At 41.3% G+C, this 13,740-nt stretch overlaps 2 protein-coding genes across 3 annotated transcripts in view; one reads left to right on the top strand and one right to left on the bottom strand.

Moving 5' to 3' along the window:
* Nucleotides 1-13,740, top strand: part of SYN3 (synapsin III) — a 191,417-nt gene that overhangs the window by 63,700 nt on the left and 113,977 nt on the right. For both annotated transcript variants that reach the window (XR_014694443.1, XM_084524016.1), the window contains exon 6: nt 2,762-2,851. Coding sequence is in view for 1 of the 2 variants with exons in the window: in XM_084524016.1 (XP_084380142.1) it covers nt 2,762-2,851 (90 nt within the window). In the remaining variant the exon portion in view is untranslated. The remainder of the gene's footprint in view (nt 1-2,761; nt 2,852-13,740) is intronic.
* The window catches only part of TIMP3 (TIMP metallopeptidase inhibitor 3), a 37,214-nt gene continuing 29,028 nt past the window's right edge, over nt 5,555-13,740 (bottom strand). The window contains exons 3-5 of the mRNA XM_084524030.1: nt 11,310-11,421; nt 10,815-10,936; nt 5,555-10,178 (exon numbers count right to left, since the gene is read on the bottom strand). Coding sequence (XP_084380156.1) covers nt 9,981-10,178; nt 10,815-10,936; nt 11,310-11,421 — 432 coding nt within the window. The 3' untranslated portion in view covers nt 5,555-9,980. The remainder of the gene's footprint in view (nt 10,179-10,814; nt 10,937-11,309; nt 11,422-13,740) is intronic.

The raw sequence follows: 13,740 nt of genomic DNA, 5'->3' as shown, positions 1-13,740 counted from the left end.
TGTCCTTAATAACTGCCAAAAAGGAAAAACTTGTATATATATATATATATATGTGTGTGTATATATATATATGTATATGTATATATGTATATATATGTGTACATATATATGTATACATATATATGTATATATGTATATGTATATATACATATATATATATAAAAAGGAGGGAATTGACCCATGACCCAATTGACCATGGTCAATACCAAGGTCAGAACTTTTTTACATTGATTCAGTGAGGAGGCTGCCAGAAGGCTGAAGCTCTCATCTGTCCATCTGAAATGCTTGCCATTTCAGCAACAAAGAGCTATGCACTTCAAAAGAAAGCCCAAGGTACAAGTTGGAATGCTGTGCCATTGTTCCAGTTACTCTGACTGAGCTGTTTTCCTAGAGTAACACAGATGTCACCCCAACATTACAGTGTCCGTGGTTTTCCAAGGGTTGCATGCACATGCAGCAAGGGACTTGTGCTGCTCTCAGCCTGGGTGTTTTTCTCCTCCTCCTTGTCTCTGTCTCATTCTGCTTAAATTTTGAGTCCTGTTTGCTCACTTTGCTAGTCAAAACAGGGCTTTGTTTTTCTTCTCTAGGATGTGCAGGACTAGCGCAAGTAGTTAAGAGAAGCAAGCTGTCCTCCTTCCGCAACATAAATACCCTTCTTGCCAACAATAATTATTCTACACAGGGAGTTTTTCTCTTATCTACTGATGCAAGTGAGGGGGTGGTGGTGTTAGTGAAGGGATATGCCAGCTCTTGATAATTCCTGGGTTTTCTTAAATGCCACATTTTGACCTATGAGATTAGCAACAGGATTCTTCACATTTGTTTGCAAATCTGCTGGCAGCTGCCCCTTCAGCATGTAGCCTGGGTCTGGCATACACCCTGCAGCCTTTTTTTTTTTTTTTTTTTGCATGCTGGCTGCATTTTTTTTCACACATATATCACCCCCTAACCTCCCAAAGGGGTATTTCTTCTTACCCATTGAGTCAAGCTTCAATTTCTTGCACAGAAATGCTTTTGCTTAGACCAGCCCAGGAAACAGGACAGGAGGCCTAACACAGATACTCAATGAAATCTCTTCTCAGTAGTTCTCACTTTATCTGCAGCGTAACCTTGAGGTTGCAGTGTGGTACATTCACTGGCTTCAGCCATTCCTCAGAAGTGCTCAGAGCATTTAAGATTATGCAGCCCATACTACTGGGACGTAGTATGGGCTGCATAATCTTTCCTTTCCCCAGATGTCCTCAGGTGATACTGGTGACACAAAGGTCACCTGCAAGGTGACTGCATTCCTATGTTTAATGGGGAATTTGAAGGAAATTGTGATAAGGAGAAATCTGGCCAGTGAGACTTGGCCCAGACTGGAGGCCATTTGTTAATTTAACTCAATCTTACCAAGTTTCAGAGGACTTGGAAGCTTGATTCAGTTTCTAAATCATTTTTCAAATAAGGCATTAATGGGAAGTGAGTTCAGCCGTGTCTCCCAGCTCAGCAGGAGCCATGATTCTCACTGCTTTGGACCACTTTGTTTTCTCAACATTCACAAAAATAATTGAGCTGTATTATTCAGCTCTGTTTCCCCTTCTGCAAGACTGCTGGTCTTACCACTTCACCAGCAGCACTACTGGTTCTGCCTTGACCAATTATAACAGGGCTGTACCTCTTCAGAGAAGAAGGAGGATAGATAGATGTGTGATTGTGAAGAATCTAATGGAAAGTTTCTGTCATATACACCACCTCATACTCTCTTATTTATACTAACCCCCTTTTTGGTGCCTTTTTCTACTATGGTATCTCAGGGTATAAAATTTCTGTCTGAGACAGAGGTTTGGTTGTTTTTTGTTTTGTTTTGTTTTTTCCATCTGATCAATGAAAGGTTATATAGAGAGGCTGCAGGCAGTATGCAATAGTCTGAAAGTTCGCAGATGGCCAAAGTGGAGCAGGAACTCACTATGCTACACTTCTGTTGGGGTTTTGGAACACAAACAGAAATCAAATCTCTCTCCTACCCTGAGGGGCTTTAGGTCTGTGTGGGCACAAGCCTGACTGATAAACACTTTGTAATAGCGGTGAAAATGATGATGTTCATGCTGACAGGCTGGGGCAATGGCAACATGAAACACATCAATGGGCCATGAGGAACAGATGATCTCCCCTTTCTCCTGCCCTGCTTGGGTGGATGTTGGGAGACCCTCAGCTCATAATAAATACCAGTTATGATTGGCTTATGTTAAGCTTGTGCTGCCTTGGTCTAGCGCTCAAAGGAGGTTTTCCTCTAGTCACATTTCTCCCTTAGCAATTCTCCTTCCCTTCAGCACAATGAGTAAAGGTGCCTTGCTTTGCTTTGGCCATGGAACAAAGATGTAAGGGAGAGCTTGGGTTTCTTTTGTCTCTGCTTAAGAGTGGTGGCACTGATTTCCTGCCTGGTCACTCCTCTGAGCCCTATCCTCTGCTAAGACAGGCCTCCCACCCTTTCCCCAACCACTTTGGAAAGTAAAGCCTATTCATAGCAGATCTGTAACTAAACCCAAACTGATCCTCTTCTGGCTCTTGAACCCCTCCTCTTAGTCCAAGGTTTGTGTATACTGTTCAGCTTGGCCCTGGATAATTACAGCGAGTACTTTATTTATTTGGTCCTCTCAGTTCTCTCACCTCCTTCACCAGTATCAGAATGTTTTGCAAGATCTTACCTGTTACACAATAAGCCACTGACATCTACTGTGTCTTGTTTTTGTTTTTTTTGTCCCCTTCTATCTGCCCCAAGTTTTCTCAGCTCATTAAAATCTTCAACTCACTGGGTCCTGAGAAATTCCCCCTCGTGGAGCAAACTTTCTTCCCAAGCCATAAGCAGATGGTGAGTACCTGTGCTTTCTTCTGACTCTAGCATGGGTGGGGGAGAAGCAATGAACATGAGTTGTTTATGAAACACTGAAGATTTGGGATGTGGACAGAAAGAGATGTTTGTTTCACAACATCAGTTTGCTTGGCCTGTCATGTCATTGCCATCCATGAAATGTTTATCAGCCTGACTAGGTGCTCAAAGTAAATTGGACTTCTCAAAAGAATAAGTTGTTTCAGCTTGTAATGTTTCCTTTGCCTGGTGGTTCTGGGGCTCTAGTCTTCCTGTCAACACCTAAATACCCAGTGTGCTGCGTGGCTACTGGAAACCATCCCAACCTCTCAGGGCAACTTCCAAAGAGGTATGCACGAGTGCCCACTGCATTTGGCTTTGGTTCTGGAGAACATGGCTGAGTGGCTTTATTTAAAACTGTTGATGTCTCGTTTCCTTTGGGTTACAAGGATGACTAGTTATTGGCGAATTTTTCCTCCTAACTTACATTGGTTTATTAGTGGCTCTTCTTAGCTGGCTGGTTTTCTGGAGACCCTCTGCGTGTGAACCATGACCCTATGTGCAAGGCACCAGGTGGCTGAGTTTATTTGCCTTTGATTGAGAACTCAAGTGGGGTTTACAGCCTGGAGGTTAAGGGTGTTGCAATGTCAAACTGGAGCTAGAAAAAATTCAAATCCCTCCATTCCCACAGCTTCCTTGCTACATTGTGGGCCAACTACAATGTATAATACGGTGTAGGTACCTGATGGCAGAAATTAGTGCCGAGTGGGAGCTTCAAAGTGCTTAAAGAAACCTCATTTAGATTCTTGTAAAAGATCACTCCGGTGCACTCTAGGTACCTGAATGCCTTGAAATGCCACTCCTTTATCTCTGTGTTCCAATTCTCTGTTCCCTGTAACTGTCTGAGGGGACAACAGCACTTCCATACCTCACAGGCACATCGTGAAGGTAAGTACACTCATATTGTGAAACACTCAAGTAAAGCGGTGGTAAGAGCTGTATTATCAACTAATACCAATTTGAAAAAAAAAAAAAAAAAAAGGATGGCCCTTATATATTGAGCAAGAGTTGGTTATAGATTTTTTAAGAAAAAGTAGTTCTTAAATCTTGTTGCATTTAATCACCACTGATTTATAAAGAGGGATTTGTGATATGAGTAATGCTTCAGGACAGTTTTGACTTTGGCTGACTATCACTTCAGGAATGGTATTTTTGGAAGATTTGATTAGGCTTTTCATTACAAATATGTTACTTGGCAATTTAGCATTATTTTTATTTCTGGAAATCTGACTCCTCCGCATGTAAACACATTTGTTACTGGTATAGTAGTTTGGTTTAGCAAAGCACTGATCTTAATTTCATGTATTTGTCATCTTTATAACTTATCACCTACTTGCAGATGCTATTGCTTACTTCCTAAAGAATACAGGAACCTTTTTAAACTGCAGATAATCTCATCTGAACACACACTATTGTTGACATGCAAGCTTAAGTAATCTGATTTAAATCAGTCACTTTCCAAACATTTACACAGGCAACAATCCACTTGGGCAAATTAAGGCCTGCCCTTCCCAGGTGGGGGGTCTGCCCTTCTCTTCTGCCTGGAGCAAAAGAAATGAGTCTGTGTAACTTCCTAAGATCTTTCTAGATGCATCTTACAGTATCCTGGGCTGACAGGATGAGTATAAGGGGCTGAGAGAGTAAATGCTTATGCCAAGCAAGCTGTGTTGCAGCCATTACTCCATCAAATGCTTGTGAAACTTGCCCACTCTGCATCAGCTTCTCAATGTATCAGGAATTATAATTATATCCCTTCCCCAGTCTTTTCTTTCCTTTCCTGGAGGTTTTTTTTTTTTTTTCCCAAGCTATTCCAGTTAGCACTGGCACTTTGGTGGCTGATCCCCCCGGAAGTGCTACAAACTAGAGTTATGGTGTTTCTTCTTTGCAGTGTGACACATTTCAAGCAATGAAATTCTCACATAAGAGACCCTCATCCCTCTATGTCTAAAACTTTCCAAAGCTTACTTTCCAAACTTCTGGATGAAACACAGAACAGACACAGAAGTCTGTTTCATTCTTTCCTCCTTGTGGAGAACGGTGATTTTCCTAAAGTAAAAGTGACATGAAGGAAATTTCTAACAGCTGTTTTGGAGGCCCTATTTGTGAGCATTTTAATTTAGTTGAAAATGCTTTCTCTGAAGCTTCCTTCTCATTTCAACGGGGCATTTTTACCCTGACATTTCACAGCAGAAAAGATCTGAATGATGAATCTCCATTTTCTTTGCTATGGGCATGTACCTTTTTACCATTCCCCCTGTTTACTAGAAATAAAAGCAAATTTGGCAACTGTTCGTCTAAGGCCCTACTGATGCTTCTACATGACTTACCCATAATGACTGCCTTGCTCCGTAGTGACCCCCTATGGCCAATTAACAAGTGGGATATGTTAACTTCAAAAAGGACTTTTCACCTCTCCAGGGCTTATGACCCCAATAACAAGTCTTCAAGTGATCAAACTCTTAGAAAGAGGGAGAGACTACTGGATGTCGTCTTTGCCAAAGAGCCATAATGGCCAGAGGTGGAACGTCTGCTTTGGGCCCAATAAATGGTATCAAGAAAGGGGAGGAAATGAATAAATCCACTTGCAAATCCATTTGTGTACATTTGAAGTGGACAGAAACTAACATAAGTGAAGCAGAGACAGAATGTCTGTGATAGAAATAAAACCACTTTACTGTTTAGAATAAAAGGACACTATAAAAAGTGAACATTATGCAACATTACCTTAAAAGACAATATACATTCACTGAATATAAAATTCATAAATAACATGGAGGAAAACTGTAAACAGTGCTAGAAAATTTAGCAACAAATACATTCCTTCTGGACAAGATTTTTCACGCAGGTTTGGTTCCTTCCCCAAATTTCCATGACTATCAGGAACAGCAGAGTGGCTCTATGAAGGAAAGACTTTGTCAGAAAGAATGAGAAACCAGTAAAGGCAAAGCAGCAGCATTTAGTGGGTTGTTAAGCTTTTTGTGAAGACTGGTAGCTCCAAAATATACTTATTCAAAAAAAAAAAAAAAAAAGTTTTGCAAAAATTTTGCCCTGCCCTTCCTTCTAAGCTAGAAAAGATATTATAAATATTTTTTTTTTTCAAATACATCTGAAAGAATGGAGATTTGTTCCCATTGAGGCTTTTACTTCAAGAGTCTGTACTGTGAAAAACACCAGAGTGTTTGCCATCAATCACCCTGAGGTAGCACTTTGCTCCAGCCAGTATGAATGGTTGCTGGTGATACGTTTAGGTTTTCAAACAGTCCTATCTAAAGGATCTTGCAGCTTTTCAAAACAGGAGTTTTGGCCTAAAATTGTGGTTTTGTTGCATGAAAGGGAGGGGGAAGCCTCCCACAGAGGGGGGAGCACTATGTCTCAGCAATTCCAGGAGAACTTTATTCAATGTACTCCAAGCACAGATCTCCTCCTGCTCTCTACCATTTTGGAAAAGGAAAATTGAATCCAATCATTCCCAGCCTTTATAGTGATTCTAAAAGGGAAAGCACTCTCAAGCAAATAAGCAAATTGTCTATAAATAAAAAAACAAAAGGCAACAGCCAGAAATGACCTATGCCCTTTAAAAATTACTTATTATAATGCTGATGTACGTGAAGTATGGGGGGGGAAAAAAGCCTCATCTTGTACATGCCCTAAGGACATGTTCACATGAGATGTGCCATTGACAGTTCCCTCTACCCTTTGGTTTCAGGGTGAAGTGAGAAGCATGGGAGAGGTGATGTGTGCTGCTGCAAGCCATTTTATGTTCCAGAGCCTAATATTTTGGGGAGAGTGTCATACCTGCCTCCTCACATCCCCATCCCTGGCATGCCCACATCCTGCATGGCCTGTTCTAATGAGGGAGAGTTTTGTCCATTGGCAAGCAGAAGTGACTTAGCAGGACAGGAGAAAGGAGAGAGTAGAAAGAAAAGGAAGAAGTCTTTGAGTCTGATTTAGAGCCTTTCCAATCCATCTAATGGCTCCCTCCTGCTTCAAGGGAACCTTCGGTCACGTTCTTAATGCACGCACAAGCTAAAATTTAGCCCAAGAAATACATGTCCCTGATAGCATGCACAGAAACATAATTAAGAAGCTTCCCAAAAGAAATGTATTTTTACTGGATTCTTCCCCCTCCTTTTGGCTCCACATTTTTAAAAGCCTTAAGAACTGTTTCTTTACACAGCAAGGGAAGAGATTTGGTACCAAATCCCCACCCTTGCTGGTCTAGCCATCTGCATCTCAGAAATATTTTACCGTCTACAATATAAAATGGGTATTCATTTCATTTTCTGGTAATGTGGTTGCTGTTTTGCTGTTTACAGAGCACATAGCTACATTATATCCTACTTCGGGACACAAGTCCTCATAGCATTAGAATGCAAATATTTTCACAATAATTTGAGTGCAATACTGTGATGTCTCAGCTAGCTAAATGAATCAGTGACAGGTAAAATATGCAGAGCTGCAATTAAATGAAAATTCAAATCAACACTTCACTGCATCGAGGGGCACTCTCACTTAGCCTCCGAAGCTGTGAAAAGTGGCTGCAGCTCAAAGAGACGTCCGCTTGGCAAAATCGCCTTGAGCTTGAGGAGGACCATCTCCAGCGATGCCGACTCCACACGATGCAGACAGTGAGGGTGGAACCATCACCGCTTGTGAGGCTGGCTCCACTCTGCCCTTGGTGACCCTCTGAGATTTTGTCAGCAGTGCACAGCTCAAACAGAGATTGCCCCCCTGCGTCCAAAGCCAAACCCCGTGTTCTGCCAAAAGGGGCAACATCCTTGACCCACCACGCGATCCTATAATGGGTGCTGTGAAGCGCCCTACTCTCCCTCTCATCTCCAACCTATAATTTAGGAGTAGTCACAGGGAAGAGGATTTTTGGAAAGTGTTCCAAGCCTGAATCACAGGAAAATCCAACAGACTTGCAGTGTGTTTTGTTCTGTATTGCCACTCAGAGCCGCTGGAAAAAAAAAAAAAACACAGCAAACCTAGGCGCCTCCTACATTAACTCTTTGAAAATGCCCTTTAAAGCTCATCTTAAAAATGAAGCTACAAACTTTTTGCTGCGACAATTCATCTAGGGAATGGGACATTTCAAGGCATGTACATCTGCCAGAGCTCTGGTAGCACAGAAGGACCATAAAAATGCATCAGGACCCACCTCAGACACCCATTCCTTCCCATTTAGCAAAGAGGCCCCAAAAACTCCAGTAGTTGTGAAGGTCACTGACTATAAAATGCTGTTTTGCCCCAGGCTGGAATCACTGAAACACTTTTTCCTGCTGGTGGCAGCTCTGCTTTCTAAGTGGAATGAGTTGAAGATATATGGAAACTTAAGATAAATAATCATAATAATACAAAAATGAAGTTAAGCATAATCTCCCTGCCCAAGCCCTCCCCGTCCAAAACTCAGTCACCCATTTTGCCAGCACCCCTTCTTCACCATCATTAAAACTTAAAATACTTTTATTTGATAAGAAAAATTATATTATAGTTTTCTTAATAAAAAAAAAAAAAGAACAAAAAAAAACTTCTCCAGTCGACAGCAAAGCACAAGACAGTAAGGCTCCTCCTCCCACATCACTGCAGGACACAGTAATGAGCACATGCACAGAGCTATGCCTAACAGTGCCTAGAGGGGAAACAGCACTTGACACAGAAGGAATCCTCTGGGCAGCTGAAATTTTATGATCCCAGCCAGCACTTATTAGAAGACCACTTTTCCTTGCCTAGCCCCCACACACACTTCCTTCCACTATATAAACAAATGTGCCTAGTATAGCTGCAGGGGAGGAACCGTGGTGCTAGGGTACAGAGGAAACAATGACTGTAGCCACTACTGCAGATACACTGGAGCTTCAATATCTTAAAAACAACTCACTGACTCGGAATGTCAATATTTCTGTCTTTAAACACAATCAAACCATTCTTTTGTTTACAACACCAAAAAAGTCCACGTCCTGTCAAAAATAGCTTATGTCATTATGTGTATATACATCTTAGTTCAGCAAAACACTATTTTGGCAATAGAATTTTTTTTTTATAGTAAGAGCTCTAGCAAGTCTCCCCTTTCCCTCTCTCATGTGATTGATTTACTGTTGGTATTTTCGTATCTGTTTAGTTTAAGGTGTTTACAAGCTGTTTTTCCTGTTGAAGCAAAGCTGCAAAGATCTCAGGGACCAATGCTGCTCAAAACAGGATGGCACAGCACTTCATCTGCTCTCCTGCAGATGGATTTACCTCCCTGCAAGTAGGGGATGTGGCTTTTGTTTTTTAAACAATGGAAAGACGAAATGCTCTCTTCTTTGTTCTGGGGAAAGCCAGAACTATAAATGTGCTGTTACATTCACCCTGTGACTGAATTAGCTAGGACAACCAGTCAGCAATGCTTTTACCAGATGATGTGGTTGGACTCACCAGGTGAATTCTCCTACTTCTGGAGTCAATCACGTTGCCAATCTCTCCCACAGAGGAGGATTTATTTTGGACATTATTTTTTCCAAGGTTGAGGCTGGGTTTCTTTTAGACTTGTTTCATTTGCCAATCTGATTAATGAAACCTGTTTTCCTTCAAATAGATTTGTCTACATATTTTCAGCACTTAGCGTATGAGAAGGGGGTGAGGGGAAGCCAGCGCATAGAAGAATACAGTGCCTAATTGGCATAGTTTTTAGATTTTTGTTTTCCTAAAAAAATAGAGATTATATTGCTACAGCTAATGATACATGTAAGAGAGCAAGAGCTCCATCTTTTTTTTTTTTTTCTTCCATTTTTCCCTCTGGTGTGCAAAAGTAAGCTCCCAAATGTCATCTGATCAAAATGAGTGGTATCAAAAATGGAAAAGGTGATTACAACAAATTCAGTAAGGTAGCACAGACTTTTTTTCTTTCCTTTTTTTTTCTTTTTTCTTTTTTTTTTCTTTTTTTTTTTTTCCTTAAGTGTTCGAAGTGCTAAAATTTGCAAGAAAACAGGCACTAATTTCATTGTCATCATCATGATCTGGTAAGAGTTAGTGTCCAAAGGAAGATCAGCCACAAGTAAGGGAGAGGGGAGATAAGGAAGGGATAGCGTGCTCAGGGATCTGTGGCATTGATGATCGTTTTATCTGGAGGTGCCCATCCTCTATACCAGCTGCAGTAACCTTCTACCCTCTGGATGCAGGCATAGTGCTTCGCTTGATATCCTGAGTGGCCAAAGTTGGAGAGCATGTCTGTCCAAATGCACTCATTCTTGGAGGTGGCAAAGCAGGGCAAGTAGTAGCAGGGCCTGATCTGTAATTGTAAAGAGCAACCAGGTAAGGTGACATGAAACAACAACATTATATAAAAAGCCTTTTTACCAGAAATACGGGATTCAAAATTCCTCTCCCTAGAACCTTACTTACTAACTCAAAATTCAGCCTCGGTTTAGTAAGCACATAAGCATGTGCTTAACTTCACACATGCAGGTAACTCCAGAGTCAAAGGAGCTTCTCAGGTGAAGGAAAGTTGAGCTTATGTTTATGTTTTTGCAGGCCTGGGTCCATGAACAAAATCTTTGTGCCACTGCTAGGATGTGAGTTTTAACCTATCCAAATTGTTTGCACGGGAAAAAAAGCTGTCCACATCTTGCCAATACTTTGGTACCTGATTTAAGTCATCTGCAAATGATTGAAATTGCCTAGAAGGCTTCTCCAACCCCAATTAACTCCAACACAGAATCACAAAGGCATAGACACTGCATCTTTATTTGATTATCTCTTCTCTGCTATCAACTAAAGCTAAGCTTTTCTGTTTTCCTTGCAAAAACTGTTGTCTTCCATTTGCTTTCCTGACCGTTCACCAACATCATTGGTATCAGCAGCCAAGGTGAACAGAATTGCAGGGTTCTAATATCTTAGTACCACCTAACGAGGAAACACAACATACCTTGCATCCACAGCCCAGGTGGTAACGATGATTGAGTCCTTTACGCTGGGACAGAGTCAACCGGTCCCACTTCTCATACCAATTGCACAGGCCAGTGTAAACCTTCCCTTCGTACACACGGCCTTGAAAACAGAGACATGGTCACAAGTTAGCACTTCACAGCTCAAGCGCTTTGCTCGTTTCCTGAGACCACTAATGCTCTCAATATGTTTGGCTTCAGTCGCTGTTCAACAACTGCTTTCTTTTTTATGAACTGGCTCAGGAATCGCTGGCCAGCAAGATTACAGCACTTCTGCACGTTAGGAGTGTTGTGTCAGCTGTAAGCACCAGCAGCAACATGCAGGTGAGTAATACTGTCAAGCTTGTCTCAAAAACAGAGCAAAACTAAGTGAATTGACACCTTCGCAAGAAGCAAGGCTTGGCAACTGCCATGTCCTTAGCAGCTGTATGTATAGAATGGAAGATGTTTTCATTATGAAGCACATTGTCTTTTACCTGTAATCAGATACTGGTACTTGTTGACCTCCAGCTTCACTCCACAAAGACTCTCAGAGGCTTCTGTGTAGATATACTGGACATGAGGCATTATTTGGAAGCCTCTGTACATCTAGAGAAAGAATAAAAATGCTTTAAGTTATCTTAAGATTAAAACTTTTCACGTCAGTTCTTTACAATCTATATTCCTAGACTATCATGGCAAGCAGTGAACTTTTAGTGGTTAGGATGAAGGACTGACAGCACTAGCTGGACTCGGGGATCTGCTGGATCCCTCAGGGGATCTGAGGGATCACTGGATCTGCTCCTAGGACAGAATACCCGCCTGTAACAAGACACTGCAACTCCACACAGCAACCACGCTTCCCACTCCCATTAGTTCCAGTGGCATGAAGTGAACAGTGCACTGACACTGCAAGCTCTGCCAACATCCTGAACATTTTTTTCCTTTACGTAGCTTCTAATCAGGGAGAAATTAGTTCAAGATTGGATTCTTTCTCCTTCATGTGATTCAAACTATTTCTTCTGAATTAAGGGATTTTTCTTTTAAACGATGACCCTATTTTCCAGTGTTGCTGCTATAAGAATTTCAAGCTTTTGGTGCGTGATCCAAGTCATCATCCCAGATGCCTCCTTCTCAAACATCTAGCATGTGCTACTCCTGCTGACCTCAGCAAGGATTTAATGTTTCACTAACTAAATGAAAGCAGAAACAAAATTCCACCCCACCTCCTAAAATTAGCCTGGTACTGATGGGTGCCATAAAGAAAATATCATGTATACATAATTCCACTATGCTTCTTCCCCTTTTTCATAGCCTTTAAGTGTAAGCCAAGATACAATTCAATTTAATTGAAATATGAACTCACAGATATACTGGCAGTTGGAATCAATCAAGAATTAGCATGTCTCTCTATCTGCATTGATTTTACTGCTGCAATTTATGGAAATTCGTACATGCTTTGAAGTCTGTGCACAACAAAGAAACAGCCATTGCATGTGTACATTGGACCCGATAAAACATATCCTGTTTTTGAAACACTGAGGATGATTTTCCTCCAAATCTCATCTTTCAAATTTGGTTATCATTTCAAATTATTTGGTCTCTTTTTCCCCACCAACTCTATGAAATACCGACTTCTCAAAGTGGAAAAAAAAAAAAAAAGAAAAGACTATTTTAAGAAAAAAATAGGGGCTGAGAGAATCACTATTTCATATCATTTCCCAGCCTATCCTTCTCTCTGTCAGCTTTACTGATAAAGAACACGTTCATATTCATTTTAACTATTAATAAGGTGAGGCATGAAAGGAAAAAAAAATCCTAGAAAGTCCCAGAGCTATAGATTCTTGCTGCTGTGTCACGTAAGTGGTACTATTTCCCTCCATGATGTATTCTGTTCCTTGAAATCCCCTATTACCTTATTACCCCAAGGTATGCATCCCCACTTGCTCATCTTTCACTCTCCACCTCCACTCCCCCACCTAGAAAACAACAACCCTTTTTCTTCCACAGAATTCATCAGTGCTATTTTTTCTGGTGTTAGCAGCCTGCTTCCAACCTCTATGAATTCAGTGAACAGATGTCTGTTGATTTAATGGATTTTATACTAGACCCAGATACTGCATATAAAAACAAAACACTACTAATTTTTCTATGCACAGATGTCCAACCACCTTCTGGGCATCCAGGGAGTGCCTGTAAGTTTTTTTTTCCATCCTTAGTGACATTACCCTAATCAGCATGTTATGCAGTTATCACAGTTCAGTAACAGCGCTGCTGTGTACAGTAAAAGACATTCCAGAGGGTTTGTATTTTCCAGCCTTCCCTCTACGCCCTGCAAATATGCAAGGAAAGCATTTTTTAAAATTAATCCCGATCTGTGAGCTTCTGTTGACATAGTATGTTTGGAATAAACCATCATGTCCTTAAGCGAGCAAAGTCTTACGCTGAATATGGAAGAAGTGAACCTTGCCTCATCTCTACATTATTCCTGCAATTTTGCTGGTATGGGATGACCTACTCAGATTTTCCAGTTACCCTCAAAACAGTTGAAGATCTAGATTCTGGCACAGGCATCCTACGTGTCCTTGGATGAGTTATTTAGCCTTCAGTGCACTTCCATTCCTCATCTGCAAAACAGCTCTGCCTTGCCTCACCAGGGTACTGTGAGGAAAGGCACACTGAATAAAGACCATGTGTTTAGACCCCACTCTAGCGGGTGTTACAGCAAGAAGCTATGATAGCAGTATCTAAGCAGATAAGAGTAGCTAAGATAACAGCTGGGGCTGCCCAGCCTCTCCAGCCAGGGCATTATCTACACTACAGAGGGCTGGATGCTGTGCATATGCAACACAAGCGATCAGTCATCCAGAGTGCTAATCTCCAGGTAGTGTAGGACTAATTAAACATCTGTGCTACAGGGTTTACACA

This window comes from Aythya ferina (assembly GCF_964211825.1).
Source record: "Aythya ferina genome assembly, chromosome: 1".
NCBI lineage: Eukaryota > Metazoa > Chordata > Aves > Anseriformes > Anatidae > Aythya > Aythya ferina.
Note: the sequence above shows the minus strand (reverse complement) of the source record. Positions and strands in the feature narration are given on the sequence as shown.